We start from the raw sequence: 18,303 nt of genomic DNA, 5'->3' as shown, positions 1-18,303 counted from the left end.
AACATACACAAGAAATGTCGCGCGTCGTGCTGGCTACGAGCATCACCCACGCCCTCGTCGCGGTGGGACATACTGTAAGTCTGTCTTTTTATTCTCCCTCCTTTCTTCACCATACATTCATGCCACCTCCCTCCCACCCTCTCTTCCCCTTTCTCTCACCTTCTCTCCAAGAGGCACACACACCTATCTAAAAAATACTGACACACCGCAAAGGTCCACGGCCTCAATACCTTCGGCCTACCCGCGTGGTCCGCCCTCCCGGCCCTGCTGCGCTGCTACGCCAAAGCCGGCTGGTTTCAGGGCAGCGTCTTCTTCAGCATCGCCGCGCTGTCCACGTACCAGCTGTCGCAGCGCGATCCGGCCGCGTGGACGGGCGTGGACCGGGTCATCGTCGCCATGACCGCCGCGCTGTACGGGATTAGTAGTGCGTGGTATTTGCGCCATGGGGATCGTGTGACCGGGGCGGTGACGGGGTTGGGGAGCATCATGTCCGCATGGACGTGGCTGCAGTAGGATGACAAAAGGATGAGTGTATGAAGTGGTGATGGATGTTAGTGTGTGTCTCTTGGGGGCTGGGCGATTTGCTGGCGTGCTGGTTTACGAGAAGAAGAGAAGTGGAAGATGGGAAAGTGAGGGATATTGAGATTTTTAATTCTTCACCCAGAACACGAAGCCTCATTGCCCGCCACAGAGACATCAGAGTCCATCTAACCCAAGCCATTCTCACAACTTTGCTTTTCGCTTTCCCTCGTCCTCGTTCCCACCCTCACCGCTCAGTGCACCCGGCTCCATCAACGCCTCATACCCGCGCCTCACATGCGCCGGCATGCCCTCGGGGGTCGGCCGCCCCAGCACTCCCTGATCGTTACTGACCCAGACGTGCATGCTCCCCCCGACGGCCTTGACCTGGGGTTCGCCCTTTTTGAAGATGCCCACCTCGTAGAGCACGCTGGACTTGCCGAGGCGGGCGACGCGCAGGCCCACCTCGATGACGCCGGGGTACTCGACGCTGCCGAAGTAGTCGAAGTAGGTGTGCGCGATGATGGCGGCCTGCGGGCTCTTGTGCATCGTGTACCCGCACCGCTCGATCAGGTACTGGTTGGCGACCGAGTCGCACAGCACGCCGTAGTACGGGTTGTTCATGTGGCCGAAGACGTCGTTGTCGCTCCTGCAAAGTCCACCCCCGGGGGTTAGCGAGGGGCCGTTTATTAGGGACTGGTTCAAATAGATAGAACACATGGGCCAGAGAAAAAGAAAGACGGAAAGAGGTACATTGACGGTGCAAGTGTTGGTGCCGCTGCTGGTGCTGAAGTGGGTGTACTTACCATCGTGTCCGATACTCCAGCCTGTACGGATAATCCGAAATCACGCGTTTCCGCTTCGCCGCGATATCGAGCCCCAACATCCTTTTTCGACAGACGACAATATCAAGAGGCCTCAAACTTCAAATTCAAAGGACTTGAGCACCTCCGTTTCCGTGCGTAGGGTCGAACGTCCCAGCAGAACCAGCCTTGATGCCTAATGTACGATGCGGTACTGTGCTGTGCTGTGCTGTATCCTCGTATCTCCCGTCGAAAAATACAAGTCCCCAATCCCTAGCTGGGGAACAAAAGGACAATGTCTCAAATTGTGGCCGGCAATCGATCGACTTGGGGAGAGATGCTGACTGACTTGACTCGCTTGACAAGTCCTCTCAGTCCTGGGTCTTTTATTTTTTTGTGGTTGGGATTTATCTTGTCTTTGTCCTTGTCCTCGCCTTTCCCGTCTTTCCTGACAAAAATGGAGTGACTTGGTGGTCGTCGTCGTCAAAGCCTCGTCTGCTTGTTGTACTCGTGTAGCTTCCCGAAGTTGGTCGGGGATTCGGACTGAAAGACCTCGGCTGATGACATAAGATTTTTTCTCCAAACGCCGATGATCTTGGTTCAGCCTTGCGCAGCCTCGCCGAGTAGCAAATATAACAAACAAGACAAGCCAACCTAAGGGTATTAGTAAATTACTGCAAGTCCTCTCGACCTTTATTTGATCGTTAAAAGAGAGGCTATGTTAGAGCCATCTGTTTCTTGGGGAAAAACCACAATTTTGGATGGATTTCTCAAAGGACCATTTCTCATTATTATAGCCCCCTCTCAACCCCAAACAAATAGCGGAGGTATATTACTCGGTCTGGAGTTCAAAAAAGTCACAGACACACAAAAGACCACCTGCTGAGCTAAAAGTACAAATCTACGCTTGCCAGTCAATAGATGCCGAAACCCAATGAAATTTCTAAAACCATAAGCCTTGTCTCGTCTTCGGACCCCTCATCATAAGTCAGATCCATTCTTCACGACGGGCAACAATCCTCATCTATGCAGAGAAATATTGGTGAAGTCGTCCGAGCCCCGTGGCCCCGAACCGCCAGTCCTGCTTCGCGCCTCGCTGGATTGGACCTGGAGCCCCGTGCTGCCCACGGGTCCTCCGACCGCCACCCCGATCTCACTGGCGGCAGGCCCGTGGGTCTTGGGGATCATCCGCTTCTTGTCCTTCTCCTCGTCAAAGTGCGCCTTGGCCGCCTTGGCCACGTCGCTGGTGATGGCCACCGTGTAGTTGGGCGATTCCATCGATCCGGCTGACGGGCCGCCGCCGCCGGGACCGTCGATGGGCACCTTGCGCACCGCCGACAGCAGCGCGCACACGAACTTGCTGCGGTGCTGTGCGCGGACAAAGTCCGAGGCGTAGTTGCCCTTGTGCTGGAACTCGACACGCAGCTCGAGCTTGGACAGGTCCGCGATCGAGATCAGCTGGATGTCCACCATGGGCATGAAGTCGCGCTTGTGCTCGCTGACATACTTGAGCATCTCCCCGCGAAGGGTCTCAATGTCCTCGAACGACGTCCCCACCGAGACGTTGAGCGAAATTTGTTCCCTGAGCTCCTTCGACCGGGTGACGTTCTTGATCCAGACGCCGTTGATGTTGCTGTTGGGGATCTGGATCATCTGCTTCGACTGCACCTCCCGGAAGACGGAATACAGGAGGGAAATCTTGACGACGTCCATCTCGCTATCGTTGACGATGATGCGGTCACCGACGTCGTAGGGATGCTTGATAAAGACCGTGATACAGGCGGCAAAGAGCTCACCGGCGGTGCTGGCGAACAGGAACGAACAACCGGTAAAGGTCGACCAGATCTGGGTGTAATGGTTGGCGAGGTAGTCGGAGAAGAAGGCTGCGTAGATGAGGAAGACGAAGATCAAGACGATGACGCCCAGCACGCGGTCAAGGACTTTGATGGCATCTTTGACGTCGTTGGCCCCTTCCCAGATGGTCTTTCGGTCGTTGGCGACCTTCTTCACCAGGTCGACCATCTCTTCCATGGTGAGGTCGCCATTCTCGTCGGCGTCGACTTTGGAGTGGATGTACAGGGCTTGGTCTTCGTGGCCCGGTCCGAGCATGGCCGTGATGGCGGCTTGATCCAGCTTGGTCTCGCCAAAGTTGGTGAACGAGTTCCAGATCCGGCGGGCGAGGGCTTCGGTGCTGACGGGCCGTTCGAGTGCGGCTTCGACGACGGGGCCAGACGCAGTGGGCATGAGCACCTGTCTGCCGGCAATGTCGCTGACGAGATATCCGAGCACCGAGGTGGCATTGGCGGCGGCGTTGCCGAGATTGGTCATCAAGATGGCCGTGGATTGATCTTTGCTCCTCAGTCGACCGAGCCGGTCCTTGCGGTATCCCTTGGTGTCCTGGATATCGAGGTCATCCTCGATAAAGGCCGGATGGTTGTCGTGGAACCGTCGACGCGAGACGTCGTACATGGTTTCGATGGCCCGGCTGAGCGTCTTCAACTCCTTGATGTTGTCGTAGAATTGCTTGCCGTGGTAGTTGACGCTGACCATCTGGATGAGCATCTTCTCCACCAGGTACAGGGCCGCGACGCCGATCGAGGCCTTGAGCACGTTGTGCAGCGTGTGGAGCCATTTGATCTTGCCGGCGTGGTCATTGTGGAAGTCCTGGTCAAAGACGTAGATGAGCGAGTAGGATGCGATGGACAGGATGGCCCAGAAAAAGAGCGACAGCGGGATTTCCACCGCCTTGAGCACCAGCCAGTACTTGCGGATGCCCGTGTGAATGGCTCCACCGACGGTTTGGAACACGATCGGGACCGCCTGGGCCAGCAGTTTGGCAACCCACAGCAGGACCCAGACAACTTCGATCCAGATGAAGAGACCCAGCAGACGGATGCCACGGTGTTCAGTGTGGGTGGTAGTCTCGTAGATGGTTGCGGTTGTGGTGTTGTACAGCGAAGTGACATCGGAAGTGCTGTTGCCGGTCACAGGGTCGACATGGGTGACGTTGGTGGTGGTGAGCGGGGTTGTCGACGTTGTTTTGTAAGTGGACATGATCCTCGAGTCCTTGTATACCGTGGCGAAGAGGACAATGGGGATGGCCAACAGGACGGCCACAGGCACAATGTAGATGATGTACCGCAGGAGGACATTTCTCCTTATCCGCTGCCATTTCATACCAAGCTGGGTCAATCCTTCATCGTCGGTGTCACTGTCAGTGAGCTGCCGTTGAGTCGTGTAGGGAACTCTGTTGATAGGACTCGAGGACTGTCGTGTCATCTCGATACTGCGGGTGGTGTAGTGCGTCGACTGCTTGTCCTGGTAGTCGGACATGGCGTCTTGTACCGTCACAATGGCGTCTTTGACGACCATCCTGTCAAGGTATGTAAGGTGGTAAGGGGGATGAAACTACCTGACCTGAAAAATAATTCCTGTCCGCAAGAAGCAAAGAATGCGCGGCTTTGAAAAGAAGGACGGAAGGTCGAAGGAGATAGTTATACGAGGAGGCACATCGAGGGAAGATGAGCCATTCTTACCTTTCTAGCCGTCCCGCTCCACGAGGCGGCCGTTCCTTACCGGCAAATCTCCAAGCACATCATTTTTTTTCCTTGCGCTGTTCGCGCGGAGCCACAATCCGGACTTGCTCCCTATGCGGCGACAAGGTTTCAATTCAGATGCGCCGAGAACGAGCACAGCAGCAGAGCACAGCAAGCCACAAACATGGCAAAGGAGAATGGACAGAGACAAAGCCAGGACCAGAACGAGGAGCTATGCCCCAAAGTGACTGCAGAGACCCGCCCTGGAGAGAGAGAGAGGAAAAATTGGACCTCTGGCAGATCCATCGGCACGAGACCTCGCTTGCCTTGGAGCCCTAAGTGTACAAGTACAATGTCCTTGTAGGTACCTAAGCGTTAAAAGGGGGGATAGCTCAAAGCATGGACGAGGTCGATGGCGAGCTCGATGTTTGGCGGATCACACGTGGCGGACAGGGCTGTTTCCTCGTACCCGAGTCGTTGCGGCACAAAAGTCCGCGCGGGAGATTTCTGTTAGCGAGGGGCATCTTTCGCCAAAGATAGAAAGAAAAAAACTCTTAGGGGAGCATATTGGTGCTGGCGACGGCGTCGAAGTTTGGCTCGAAAGGAACAATCAGAGGCACATTTTGAGGGGGTTCGATGCGAGGGACTCCACCGATCCTCTTAGCCTGGCACCCTGGGGGTGAGCCAGAACCCTGGAGCATCAAGATAATATGGTGTTTTTTGGCTTCGACTATGCAGGTCTGTCTCAAGGGACAACACTAGTTGGGAAGGTGGAGACAAGGCTGGACCCACAGTATCCACCCCTTTTCGGCCATCCAGGCGAGTCCAGACCAACGCCGACCACACAGACCGAGTGTTTGCTGTGCCCTCCTGCAAATCTGGTTTCTGCCGCTTAATCGGTCGTCTATGTAATTTCCACTTTTCCTTTTCTCTTTCAAGCCATGTCCCTCCCCCTTTCGGGCAATTTCGGCGGGGACGTTGCCTGATCCCGATCCACTCACCCGCTACCTGTGGCTCGGGTAACTATTGTTCGTTAGGAGCCCCGCATCCAGCTACTCAAAAGCGACGCCACCACGGGCTCGCCGTTGAGGTCCAGATATGGCTGGCTATCTACTCGTGTTTGCCAGACACGTGAAAGAAAGCTACTAGGAAGAAGGCGCTCAGGAGACGCCATTTCAATAATATGACGCGGGACCGGCATCGCCGTCTTTCTGAACGAGAGGAGCAGCTGTAGCAGTGACAACGACAGCAGAAATACCAAAAACAACGACGCCGGACATGACAGCATTCCCAATGGAAGCCCTCGACAGCTCCAAACGGCAAGGCCATATCAAGATCGAGGATGTCCCAGAAACCACGGCCCTGCCACCGTCGGAGAAGGGCATCGAGGCGCCACCACCAACTCGGGATCTGGCAGCACGAATCCTCAACGTCGTCGAGAAGTACTGGCTGTTCGAGTTCTTTGGCTGGACGCTGGCGCTGGGCTGCTTGATCGGCACGATCGCGCTGCTGGCCGTGCACAACGGACACGAAGCGCCGACGTGGACGCTGCACGTGGGCGCCGGGCGACACCGCAAATCATTTGACCTGACCATCAACACCATCATTTCCATCTTTGCGACGGCCTTCAATTCGGGCCTCCTGATCCCCGTCGCTGCCAGCATCAGCCAGTTGAAATGGATCTGGTTCCAGAACGAGAAGCGGCCGCTGGCTGATTTCCAAAAGTTCGAGTCGGCGGCTCGTGGACCCCTGGGGTCGCTTGTGCTATTGTGGACGTTGCGTTGTCGGTATGTCACATATATCATATCCTTGGAGATCATCTCTTTCTTACCACCCCTCCCCGATCGTGATCATGAGAAGCTGACATTTGAACCACAAAGACGTCTCGCGTGTCTAGGTGCCGTGATCGTGATTGCCGCCCTGGGAACTGGCTTCGCGTTCCAAGCTCTGGTGGTCTATCCGCTACAGCCCGTGCAGGTTGACATTGCACGGATCCCACGCACGAATCTGGACTGGGGGAGCAACTCTCTCAGTGAGTATCTCCCTCGGAGCCCCTTCCTGGCTTAAACCTGTGTTCTTATCCTCCATCATGATGAATCTGAGCTGACAAACCCCGTTGAATAGCCACCAGCATCTCCAACGACATGGTCGGAGCCATCTACTCGGGCATCTACCAGTACACGGACCTGTCCGAGGTGAAGAACGTGTCGTGCCCGACGGGGAACTGCACGTGGCACGAAACGTACACGTCCATGGCCGTGTGCAGCGCGTGCCACGACGTGACGGCCTCGTTGCAGAAATCGTGCGGGACGCAACTGGTACCCTCGCAGGATGTTGGTGCCTCTGACATCTCCCTCCCTTACTGCAACTACTCGCTGCCCAACGGGCTGACCGTGTCGGGGGTGCCGTCGGCCAATTACTCGTCGATCGACGTGTCGGCCAACACGACCAACGCGATCCACTTTGACGGTGCCACGGCCCTGTCGGTGCTCTCGGTCATCCAGACGCAATGGGGCCCCGGAGTCGAAGCGTGGGGGAACCTGGTGCCGGCGAGCGACATCAACGGCATCGCCACCAAGCAGGCCTTTGAGTGCGGCATCTACTACTGCGTGCAAAAGTTCAACACGTCCGTGTCGCGCGGGCGGCTCAGCGAACGCGTCGTCGACACCTACTCGACCGGCAACTACACCTCACCGGGGGTGTACGCGCTGGAGCCGCCGACGTCCTTCACGAACCAGTCCGACCCGGCCAGCTACATCCGAGTGTACCAGAGCAACAACATCGGGGCGATGCGGGAGTTTTTCGCTACGCAGTGGCAAGGCCAGGTACTCATGTCGGGGTCGCCCCCGACAAACACGCCGACGAGCGCGATCGCGCTGTTCCTGTGGGCGCTGTTCTACGAGGAGACGCCCCTCGTTCAGTTCCAGCGCATGTTTGCCAGCCTGGCCAAATCGCTCAGCGACACGATTCGGTCGTACGCGTTCGTCACGGACGCCGTCCCCGCGGCCTTGGGCGCCGTGTACCAGGACCGCCCGCACGTGCTGGTGCGCTGGGGCTGGATCGCCCTGCCGGCGGCGCTGCTGGGCCTGGCGCTCGTGCTGCTCCTCGGCACCATGGCCATGACGGTGCGCGAGCACACGCTGCTGTGGAAGGCGTCGAGCCTCGCGGCGTTTTCGCACCCCCTGACCAGCGACGCCCGCGCCGTCGTCAGCGACGTCCACAGCCCCCACGAGGTGTTGCGCCTGGCCCAGAAGATGGACGTCAAGTGGGAGAAGACGGATCGCGGGTTCAGGCTGGTGGGCTGAGCGGGAAGTACATAGGGAAGAGTATGAAAATGTTATCGTGACACACACACAGAGAGAGAGTCCTTCAGTCGTTGATTCATTCATTCACTCGCCCGCTCGCTCGCAAGTAATATAACACACAACACAACGCACAAGCAAGACTCGTACCCTCCCACCCCCTCGCCAGCCTACTTGGTTTGACGAGCAACACCAATCTTCTCATCCACGTCCCTCCACTCCTCCAGGCACGCCTCGTTGAACTGGTCCGGATACTCCCACATGCAGGCGTGCCCGCCCCTGGTGGTGCGCCACCGACTCCCGGGAATGAAGGCGTGTAGCTCGTGGGACAGGTATACGGGGATCAAGATGTCGCATTCGCCGGCGAGGACGATGACTTGGGTCTTGATCTTTGATGATGATGATGCTGCTGCTGCTGCTGTTCCTTCTGATTTCTCACCTCCACTTCCACCTTTGACGTCCAGCGTAATCTGTCCCAGCCGTCCCAGCGAGGCGCGCGTGTCGAACGTGGTGATGACGTTCAACTGGGCCAGATAGGCGCGCAGGCCCATGTCGCTGTCGATGCGGGCCATGTCTGCCTCCATGGCAACGAGCTCGACCGAGTCGACGGCGAAGCAGGCCGGCGTGAATGCCCACAGGGCCACGTCGCGCATGACATCGGCGACGGACATTCGCTGCGCCATGTCGCGCCACAGGGCGAACATCCTGCTACAGAAAGGTCCCGGCGCGGCGTACGTGCACGCCAGGGTGAGGCTGGCGATTTCTCCAGAGGCGCCGTACGCCAGCGCGTAGGTCTGCGCAATCATGCCGCCCATGCTGACGCCCATGAGGTGGTACGGTCCGTGCAACTTGAGTGCTGTGACCAGGATACGCAGGTCCTCCGCCATGGTCTCGGCCGTGTAGACCTCGTCGTCGCTCTCGGGCCGCGACGACAGCCCAATGCCGCGGTTGTCGTACGTGAGCACCGTGTATCCCGCACCCGTAAAGGCCGGGGTCTGCGCGGCCCATGTGGTCTGCGAGTCGGCGAGGCCGTTGATCAGGACGACCCACGGCTTTTCTGTCGGTGTGGAGGGCTGGTGGATCGTGTAGTTGATGCGCACCGAGGGGGAGATTTCGAGAAAAGGCATATTGCTTTTGGTACCCGAGAGAGAGAGAGAGTGTGTGTGTAAGCCGTTTGTGTTGATATAATGATATAATGATATGTTGATATGTTGATATTGCTTTTTGCCCTCCTTTTCTGCCCTCCTCCAATAAACCCCAGCAGCGGATTCTATCGACTATATATGAGAGATCGAGTGGTCAACTCCGACAGACCAGTCAGTCACTCAGTAATAGTTATGTGAGATGCAGGATAGAGAGCGTAGATATGTATCAGTCCCTGGTTCGTCTCAATCACCATCTATTGATCTTCTTCAAGCTGATCACATACACGGTCATATACGACTTGAATGCACTCTTCAACTGCTGTGTTGTGCTGTACTGTTCTGTACTGTGCTGTGTAGTGAGAGAAATACCAACTTCGTCCACAACCACCAATCGCCCGGATATAGCTATCAACCAGATGGAAGCCTACTCGAAGAGGGACGACGATATCAGGACAACGAGATGAGAGACTCGAGCACTGCAAGAAAACGGTTCATCTTGGATACCTTGGATAGATAACGGGTATCACAGTACTCGGTACAGCGGGATAGCGGAGAATGGCCGAACTGAACAGAACAGAACTGAACAATCAATTTTACCCTCCAATGCGAGGCCAGGGCAAGACAAAGATACGATACATAGGCGGTATTCTTTTCTCCGTCAACCTCTTCCCCTCCTTTATTCATTCAAAAACCAGTGGAGAAGGCTTGAATGCTCAATAGTAGAAACGTCTGGTATTACAACCCATAAGATCCATACTTCTATTATTTCATTGATCTGAGTTCGTTTTCCACTGTCTATCATCCAACAGGACGAGACAGACAACTGACACCTGGGACTGAGAACGCGGACTTCTTCATCTTGTCAACCCATACCCCTAATTCTGCCCTTCTCCCCTCTCTCAAAAACAAGACACCGACAACAACGACGATGACATGCCGATGATATACACAGAGATATAGATTCCTTCCTCCATTCCCCGACGCCGCGCAAAAAATATCACGACCAAAGAAAAATCCTAGCCGGCACAAAAACTCTCATCTAATGATCTTCGTTAACAAAAACAAAAAAAGTTGGCCCCAAAAAAGAAGACATCTTTTTGTACTCCAAGAAACGAAAATCCTCGCCAGGGGATAGAACCATCCAGGTACAAACCTTCATCAAAAAAACATTCCAACTCCCTGGGCGCGCACGTAAATGTCTTATATGCTGGCTCCGTAATCGACCCCTACCCCTTGTTTCCTCATCGATCGGCCATTTCAAGCTTCTGTACATTGCCGTCGTCATGACCGCCACTCGTCCAGGTGTGACTCCAGTAGGTAATTGTATAACTCGGCCAGTGATCGGTGGCGAGGAGCTGTTTGCATCGCTCGGCGTTGAAGGCCTCCTTGGTAGCCCAGCACACCTCTCGATAAGCCTCGCCGTCTCGCTCCCACGAGTACGGGTAAATGTACTGGAAAGGGAGCACCTCGATGGTATGTTTCAATCCCTTGCGCGGGTTGAATTGCTTTGCCGTGGGATTCTTGGACACGTGCTTGTCCAGAGCCTCCCCTGCCCATTTGCTGTCCTCCTGGCGGTATTCGTTGATCATGTCGTACAGCTTTCCTGGACCCGTGATGCCTTCCACGTTGTCCATGTCCCCTTCTTCCGTCATCCTCTTCATGACCGACTCGAGCACGATCAGGAAAAAGGGGTGACCGGGCGTCGAAGCCATCCAGGCGTTGGGGATCGAGTTGGAGGAGCCGTGGTCGGTACCCATTCTGCCAAAGAAGGCTTTTCGACCACTCTTCAGCATGTTCTGGGCAGATTGTGGTTTGGGTTTGGCGTGCGACGCGGTCGTCACGTTGTATTGAGCAAACATCTCGTCGACAGGTCGGAGACATTCAACATCCAAATCAGCATACACCCTGCACCCATCGGTCAGCTCAACCTCTGCGCATGTTTGTATTCCCAAAGTACTCACCCTCCAAACATGTACATGTAGAGATTGCGCACCAAATCCGCCTGGTAGATGACGCTGGGCAGACCCAGGTATGTCTTCAGCAACCAGGGAAAATGTGTCCGGACCAACTCTTCATTGTCCTCGTCCGTCCACAACACCCACTCCCAGTCCGGGTGTTGTTGCCTGCACGTCGAACTCCAGCGCTCGAATTTGGCAGGCAGCTCGGTTGACGCCCAGCTCTGGTGCATCAGCTTGGGGATGGTCTGCAGGTCGCGGGAGATGGGTCTCTTCATCAAATCCACCGGACTCAGGGCTTTCGCCTGCTTCTTGTGTGAATGTTTAAACCCCGATGAGGATGATGAGTAGCTAGTCCCGCCACCTCCGGCCGCGCTGTAGGGCTCATAGGTCGTTCCGGTCATATAAATGATGGCGAGGGCCGCGAGCACGAGCAACACGATCCAGCGTAATGACCGCCGCGACCCGTAGAGTTGTTGTAGAGGGTTTCCATTCCGAGACGAGGGGTTCAGATCCATTGCTGAAGGATCGAGAGGACGGGACTGGATGGAAAAGGAGGGGGGGCCGAAAAGGAGGGCGAGGTCTGTGTGTTAATGATTTCCTCCCACACACAGCTGCTGCTCTTTATGGGATCCCAAGTCTCTCAAAGAAAGAGAGGTCAACTGAAGGAGCGACGGTGAGTTGGGAAGCATCAGACCAGCTGCACCGAGCAAAAGGGAATTAGCTAGGGACAAGGACAAGCATCTCGAATTTCCAAGGCTCGCACGAATAATTGACACATGTTCCCCAATGATGCGGCGCGGCCCAGCAAGGGAGAAAAAGACCAAGACTCTGGCATATCTCAGACCAAAGCCTAATTCTTCCAGAGTCGGACAAGCTCAGGGGCAAACTGTGGGCTTGGGGGGATAGGCCATGGTATTTACTGTATCTGGAACGAGGGTTCTCGGCCTCCGCCAAATACTTTTGGGTACTTGTACTCTGGGTCGGAGCCGTGGCTGGCGCTGACCTGTTACAGAGAGGGGTCGGAGGGATCTCAGGCTTCGGCTGATGATTGCAAGGGTTGTGCTTTTTGTTTGTGCTGTGCTGTGGTTGTGGGTGGGAAAAGGGACTGGCGCAGGCCATGGCGCAGGCACAGGCCGAATGGTTGCGCAACAAACTTGATCCCTGATCCCTGCGTCCAAAGGGGGGAGTTTCGGACCTCGCAAATCGACCACATAATTAGCAAAGTCCAGGTCCCAATCACAGGAATGGACTAGACACTCATCCTGCCTAGTTTGTGTTTACCGATCGATCACCGATCTAGATTTTCCCGTACGCGTCTCTCGTCGCTACGCGTCAGAGAGGGGAACAAAGCCGTGATAGGAGAATACCCGAAGATCGTAGCCCACGATTATTCAGACACCAATACCGCGTAGAAATCGTCAATTGCTGCATCTAAACCAAGAAAAGGGGTATCGCTCGACTATGCAAAAACAAAATCCAAAGGTTTCTTGTCCAAACTTTTTCGCCTAGCCGGAATCATCTACGGCTGTCGGATCTCAAATATACCCAAGACGATCCGAGATTTTCATATGGTGCAATTCAATCGCCGACCGGGTATTGCGCTGACTGGCGAGCTGCAAGCTCGGGGTGCATCATGTCTCGAGGCGGGTGCGGTGAGCGGGAGCGGCAGGGGTCTTTGCCGTGTTTCTGGAACTCGCACAGACTGCACAGACTCCACCACACTCAACAGAGCCGGTTTGAAGGTGAGGTGGGATGCCGCTCAAGGAGTCTGACCTGCCTGCAGCTGTGGCAACTCGACATCGTGCTTGTGACTGGTGTATAGCGGCGGCTTCGTCCGGCGACCACCATCAATGAGTTGGAGGTTTTGGTACGAACGACTGGGCAGTCAAAAAGTCGAGTTCCGGCGGTATTCAAGTGGTGCTCAAGGACGAAACATTCCTTGTCCCGAATCATCCGTGTTCGGGTAGAGGCTGAGGTTCCAGGATTTCAACGTGACCCACCGCCTTCCCAATCTCCTTGATACTCATCGGTGGTGCGATGTCAGGATACTGACTGCGGAATACCGTTTTTCCATGCAGGAAGTTGGGAATGTTTTGCCGCATGGGATAGACCAGATGCAGCGAGCTCCCTTCCTCGACCACTCTCTCCGAGTCCGGACCATATCCGATGTCGCTCCACTTGGCCGTGTTCGCTGTTGGTCGGGAGACCCCAACGAGTTGCGGCCATGGCGATACGCAGTTGAACTCGTACTCTTTGTTCTTGCACAGAGTGGCCAAACCCCAGTCCACTGGGCTGTTGTAGGGTATCATGGAGAGGTAGTAGAGAGCTTTCCGTGCGCCTTTTTGGGAAATGGCGTATGCCGCCGTGCAGACTCCTCCTTCTGAATGGAAGACTATTCTCGTGCGGTTGTTGCCATCAGGGCCGCTTTCCCAGTGACTCATGTCGGGTTGGTCGACATTATCGACGCGAGCTTCAGGCGGCTGGACGGTGAAGTCGTCTGGGATGACAAAGAATCGACGGTTGTCGGATGGAAGAACCCAAGTGCCGCAGTGTCCAATCCACAGTATATCCCAATCATGCCCATACGGCGAATGGGAAAATGCATCCTCTGAAGTGTTGGTGATGAATCTCGAGCCTCGGGCGAACTGGACCAGTTGCTCCTTAAGAGAGACGTCCCAATCGGCGTCATCCTCAAAGATCAGAGCTGACGAAACTTTGTCGTGCACCATTTTCTGGTAGACATTCAAATGTGCGCGCCAACAACCGATGACATTGGCACTTTGGCTCATGGTCTGCTCACTGTTTAGCGATCATTCAAAATGTGTTTTCTCCGTCCGGCAACATACGTGAGGTAGTGCCTTGACAGGAACTTCGTGACCGTACACTCCATCCACTTGTGTATAAGAGATTTCGGAGAAGGCTGCTTGCATGGCAAAAGCATCTTGCTTGTCCGTCCTTCCAGGTAATGAAATCATGTATATCTCTTGAAAGCCCAGTGTTTCATTCTGCACTCGAGGGGCGAAGTCATCTGGTTGAACCCGGTACGCTACCTCGTCGGTCTGGGTCTTTCTGGGAGGAGAATACGCTTGCGAGGCCTCGAGGAGGGTAGGGGTTGCGTCTGCGTCTGCAGAATCAAGGACATCTTGCGCTTCGGGGCGGGGAGGGCGAAAGGAGCTATAGAACAGGATAAAAGCGGTAATGACGAGACCGACGACAATAAAGTTGAGCCGCGTGGGCGCAGAGAAGAGCATGGTGATCGTCACAGGGAGGGGGACCAGTAGCGAGGGACGGGATGGCAGAGGGAGGACATGGATTGGGGTAAAAAGTTAGAAAAGAAAGAATGTGTCACCTTCGAGCGAGTGACAATAGCGATGTTTGCATCATACATAAAACGAGGGTGGCCTAAAGCGACGAGTAACGAGTGATGAGATGAGACGAGCGCCGGTGAGGTTGTCAAGGATGCTTTTGTAGTTGAGGGTTTTAGTTGTATAGACAAAGGACGAAAAGGGCAAGTTCAACGGTCCATCCTACTCCTCCTCCTCCTCCTTTGTTCCTTTGCCTCCTGCGAATGAAAAGATGCGTTGCGCAACAAGCCACCGAAGTGTCACTTCCTCCCACCCGCTTCATATTCTGCAGCTGGAATCAGCTACGCCCCCTTTTTCATCAGCTCTTTCACGATCCCAAGGGGGCCGGAAGAGTGCCGGAAACAGGCCCAGATCCCCCAAATCCCTCCGAAATTCCCCATTTGCACAACAGAGGAGATGATCTGCGTCGATCTTTTGTGAACGCCGAACCCGTAACTGAGAAGCTGTACTCAAGAGATGGAAGAATCTGGATGCTATAACAAATCCGCACCCCAGACGTCTTTCCACCATTTATCGAGAAGATTTTCTCTCTATACAAGGAACACTGCTGGCCACTGTCCCGGTGGCACATTGCACACATGTCCTATTCGTACTGGCAATCCTTCTCTTACAATGTCTGATGTCAGGCTTGCAGCAGCTGATGTTGACCAGCTCAGCAGAATGCAGACAACGAGGTACATATCGAACGAAGTCAGGCCGCTCAACTGCATAACCACCAGCATTGGGCTCCTGTCACGAACTGACTGACAGCGGACTTGCAAGCGAATGCCCTTTTTCGTTTCTAATTGCGAGTCCCTCCAGACCCTCGGCTGGTACCGGCATCCCGATTCCGCCATGGAGACCAACAGCTGAGTGGAACCTGGCTGGTTGGCCTGGCCGCGTGGTCAATTCCCTCCCTTTTCTCGATCACACAACACAGAAGCCCATTGGCAAAGCCAAGTACCACTGTACCAGGACGAGGCAAAGCACCTTTCCGTCTTTTCTTCGACACAAGGGGAACCGCCGCCCACCCAGAAGCTTGAGTTTTGCCCCCTAACCGTTGAACCAACTACCAATACGAGGCACTCAATACCAAGTCTTGTCCCTTGCCTCTTTGGTCCTTTCTTTTAATGTACTCCTTGTTTCAAGGCACGCTGCGTTGCAATTGCCCCGGTGGAATCATGCAGGCCGTTGACCAGTTCTGCTCAACGGCGTGTGTTCCAACGTCCAAGACCGAATAATGTTCCAGGCAATGAGCGTTCTGCATTCCGGGACAATTGGCTATGGTCATGTTTCAGCTCCATTTCAGCTCCAGTTTCCAGACTCTTTTCGACATCTTGGCTATTCGTGTTCGACAAATTTCCTCTGTTCTCGACCCCAGCACACCCCTCAATGGCGCTACCTAGTCGGCCCCCAGTGGGTATCCCATGGTGCTATAGTCTTCTCGGGGAAGTCGACCATGCTATGCGAGGTGGATGCAGCACTTCGTTTCTCATCCGCACTGGTACCTACGGAGTAAGCACCAGGAAGGGGATGCCAAAGTTACATAAGACATGGACTAAAGTGCCTCACCAGGGTTATGTTCCTCGTGTCGCAGCCTTGACCGTTGTTCTTTTTCTCTTCTTGCACCTCAGTCCCTAGTCAAAAGTCTCGTTCTTCTCCCCCAGCCGATCCGTCAAAAGCTGTTGTTCTGCCATCGTGGTTGCTTTTCTGCCCTGTGTGTTTGTCCTTTCTATGGGTGTTGATCACCGCTCTCGTTAATATCTCTTTGCCACCTTACAAAACACAAGTTCTGTCGAACTTGTACCTGCGGAGGTTATAATTCTACTATACAGTGTCTTCAGCTCACCTGTTCGACATGACTAAACCGGGGACACCCAAGAACCTCAAACTCGAGGTCAACGACTTCGGATCTTCAACGTCCTCGTACGACCCTAAAACAATGGCCTCCCCCGGTCGAGTAACCAACTTCAAACCACTGGCACTCCGAGCTCCCACACACACCTCACTCGATATTGAAGACCTCTTTGTCGGACCCCGGGACATGAACCATCACTCCAAATGGCCCTGGTTTGCGCGTCTGCACGGTAGTGTGCTGCCCAAGATGATCCTGCCGCTCGCGTTCGTGGCCGGCTGGGCGACGTTGTTCACCTGCATCAACAAGTTTGTGTACGAGCTGGTATTTGACTCGGTCCTCCTCACCATCACCGGTTTCGTGGTCAGTTTGGCGTTGTCGTTCCGGTCGACGACGGCCTATGAAAGATACAGCGAGGGGCGGAAATACTGGGCACAGTTGATTGTAACATCGAGGAATCTGGCGAGGATCATCTGGATTCACACCAAGGAACGACATTCCGTGAGCGAGGAACAGGGCAAGTCGGAGCTACTGGCCAAGTTGACCGCGCTGAACCTCATCAACGCTTTCGCCGTGGCCCTGAAGCACCGACTCCGGTTTGAGCCCTCGACCGACTACCCGGATTTGCAACCGCTGATTGGGAACCTGCACACCCTGGCCAGTGAGGCAGACCAGAGCCAGCTGCAACCCAAGCGAGCCAGCTCGTGGAAAGCCGCCGGGCAGTACCTGGGAGTGTCGTTCGCCGAGTCGAACCCGCGCAAGCTGATCAAGCGGTCGCGGGACAACCTGGGCAACCTGCCGCTCGAGATCCTCAACTACCTGGGAGCGTACCTGGACGAGGTGTGCAGCAACGGGCAACTGACGCTGCCGATCCACCAGACGACGGTGATGAACAGCATCGCGCAGCTCGCCGACATCCTGACGGGCACGGAACGGGTGCTGAACACGCCGGTGCCGATCGCGTACTCGATCTCCATCTCGCAGATCACGTGGGTGTACATCCTGACGCTACCATTCCAGATCTACAGCAAGCTCGGGTGGGTGACGATATTCGGGGTGGTGCTGGCCGCGTACATCATCCTGGGCTTGGCGGCGATCGGGTACGAGATTGAGAACCCCTTTGGCGTCGACGTCAACGACCTGCCGCTCGACGACTACTGCCGCGAACTGGCGTCCGACATTGACGTGCTGACGAGCATGCCGGCGCCGAATACCGAGAGCTTCATCGCCGCCGCGAACAACAAGGTGCTCTTCCCGCTGAGCATGAGCGACTACGAGCTGTGGAACGACCGGTCCGTGGCCGAGATCCGAAGTGCCCTGCGTGCCAAAGCCACCACGGCAGCGACGTCGGTCGACTTTGAGCGCGCAAAGGCCCAAGTCGAGAGCAACAGCGAGGGGATAACGGATCGAGGCGCACCGCCTGTCCAGGAGACCAAGACCCGAGACATAATGGCCGCTGAAGCGGTTTAGGCAGCACACCTCATTCGTCTCACAGGGAATAATTATACACTCTATCCCGCCCCAGTCCGCTAGGGTAGAGGAGTAAAGAAAAGCTACAGATGGAACAACAAGCAGGATGAATCCAAAAACCAACCATCGGAGTCCATGTATGAGTTCTGTTTTTTTTGGGCAAGGAAGGCGAAATTGTGATATATATATACATGGTGTGTCTCTGCGGTTTGCATCTCTTTTGGCGCGATCTTCCAGCAGCATGAGCATATTTAGCGAAGGCGAGTTCCGAGTTCGTGGTCCCGAGATATTTGTGTTTTCAAGGCAACAAAAAATTTACCACAAAAGCAATAGTTTCTAAAGAGGAATGAGAATGAAGATTTAAAAACAAT

The 18,303-nt window shown here is 55.0% G+C and overlaps 8 protein-coding genes across 8 annotated transcripts; 3 read left to right on the top strand and 5 right to left on the bottom strand.

Moving 5' to 3' along the window:
• Positions 1-14: 14 nt before the first annotated feature.
• Positions 15-513, top strand: AYO21_02730 (hypothetical protein; the record flags this gene model as incomplete). Its single annotated transcript, XM_022652707.1, has 2 exons — positions 15-74; positions 214-513. The coding sequence occupies 2 exons, from the start codon at positions 15-17 to the stop codon at positions 511-513; spliced, it is 360 nt and encodes a 119-aa protein (XP_022515063.1).
• Positions 514-723: 210 nt separating this feature from the next.
• AYO21_02729 (hypothetical protein) lies at positions 724-1,405 on the bottom strand (the record flags this gene model as incomplete). The annotated part of the gene is made up of 2 exons (XM_022652706.1): positions 724-1,168; positions 1,326-1,405. The coding sequence occupies 2 exons, from the start codon at positions 1,403-1,405 to the stop codon at positions 724-726; spliced, it is 525 nt and encodes a 174-aa protein (XP_022515062.1).
• Positions 1,406-2,342: 937 nt separating this feature from the next.
• AYO21_02728 (hypothetical protein) lies at positions 2,343-4,694 on the bottom strand (the record flags this gene model as incomplete). The annotated part of the gene is made up of 1 exon (XM_022652705.1): positions 2,343-4,694. One exon carries the CDS (start codon positions 4,692-4,694, stop codon positions 2,343-2,345), a length of 2,352 nt encoding a protein of 783 aa, XP_022515061.1.
• Positions 4,695-6,151: 1,457 nt separating this feature from the next.
• AYO21_02727 (hypothetical protein) lies at positions 6,152-8,163 on the top strand (the record flags this gene model as incomplete). The annotated part of the gene is made up of 2 exons (XM_022652704.1): positions 6,152-6,890; positions 6,983-8,163. The coding sequence occupies 2 exons, from the start codon at positions 6,152-6,154 to the stop codon at positions 8,161-8,163; spliced, it is 1,920 nt and encodes a 639-aa protein (XP_022515060.1).
• Positions 8,164-8,330: 167 nt separating this feature from the next.
• AYO21_02726 (hypothetical protein) lies at positions 8,331-9,287 on the bottom strand (the record flags this gene model as incomplete). Its single annotated transcript, XM_022652703.1, has 1 exon — positions 8,331-9,287. The coding sequence occupies one exon, from the start codon at positions 9,285-9,287 to the stop codon at positions 8,331-8,333; it is 957 nt and encodes a 318-aa protein (XP_022515059.1).
• Positions 9,288-10,546: 1,259 nt separating this feature from the next.
• On the bottom strand, positions 10,547-11,778 carry AYO21_02725 (hypothetical protein; the record flags this gene model as incomplete). The annotated part of the gene is made up of 2 exons (XM_022652702.1): positions 10,547-11,210; positions 11,267-11,778. 2 exons carry the CDS (start codon positions 11,776-11,778, stop codon positions 10,547-10,549), a joined length of 1,176 nt encoding a protein of 391 aa, XP_022515058.1.
• A 1,434-nt stretch (positions 11,779-13,212) lies between these two features.
• Positions 13,213-14,514, bottom strand: AYO21_02724 (hypothetical protein; the record flags this gene model as incomplete). Its single annotated transcript, XM_022652701.1, has 2 exons — positions 13,213-14,055; positions 14,110-14,514. 2 exons carry the CDS (start codon positions 14,512-14,514, stop codon positions 13,213-13,215), a joined length of 1,248 nt encoding a protein of 415 aa, XP_022515057.1.
• A 1,951-nt stretch (positions 14,515-16,465) lies between these two features.
• AYO21_02723 (hypothetical protein) lies at positions 16,466-17,932 on the top strand (the record flags this gene model as incomplete). Its single annotated transcript, XM_022652700.1, has 1 exon — positions 16,466-17,932. One exon carries the CDS (start codon positions 16,466-16,468, stop codon positions 17,930-17,932), a length of 1,467 nt encoding a protein of 488 aa, XP_022515056.1.
• Positions 17,933-18,303: the final 371 nt, after the last annotated feature.

Source organism: Fonsecaea monophora, assembly GCF_001642475.1.
Source record: "Fonsecaea monophora strain CBS 269.37 chromosome Unknown Scaff12, whole genome shotgun sequence".
Taxonomy (NCBI): Eukaryota; Fungi; Ascomycota; class Eurotiomycetes; order Chaetothyriales; family Herpotrichiellaceae; genus Fonsecaea; species Fonsecaea monophora.
The sequence above is the reverse complement of the archived record's forward strand: the minus strand, read 5'-3'. Positions and strand labels throughout refer to the sequence as shown.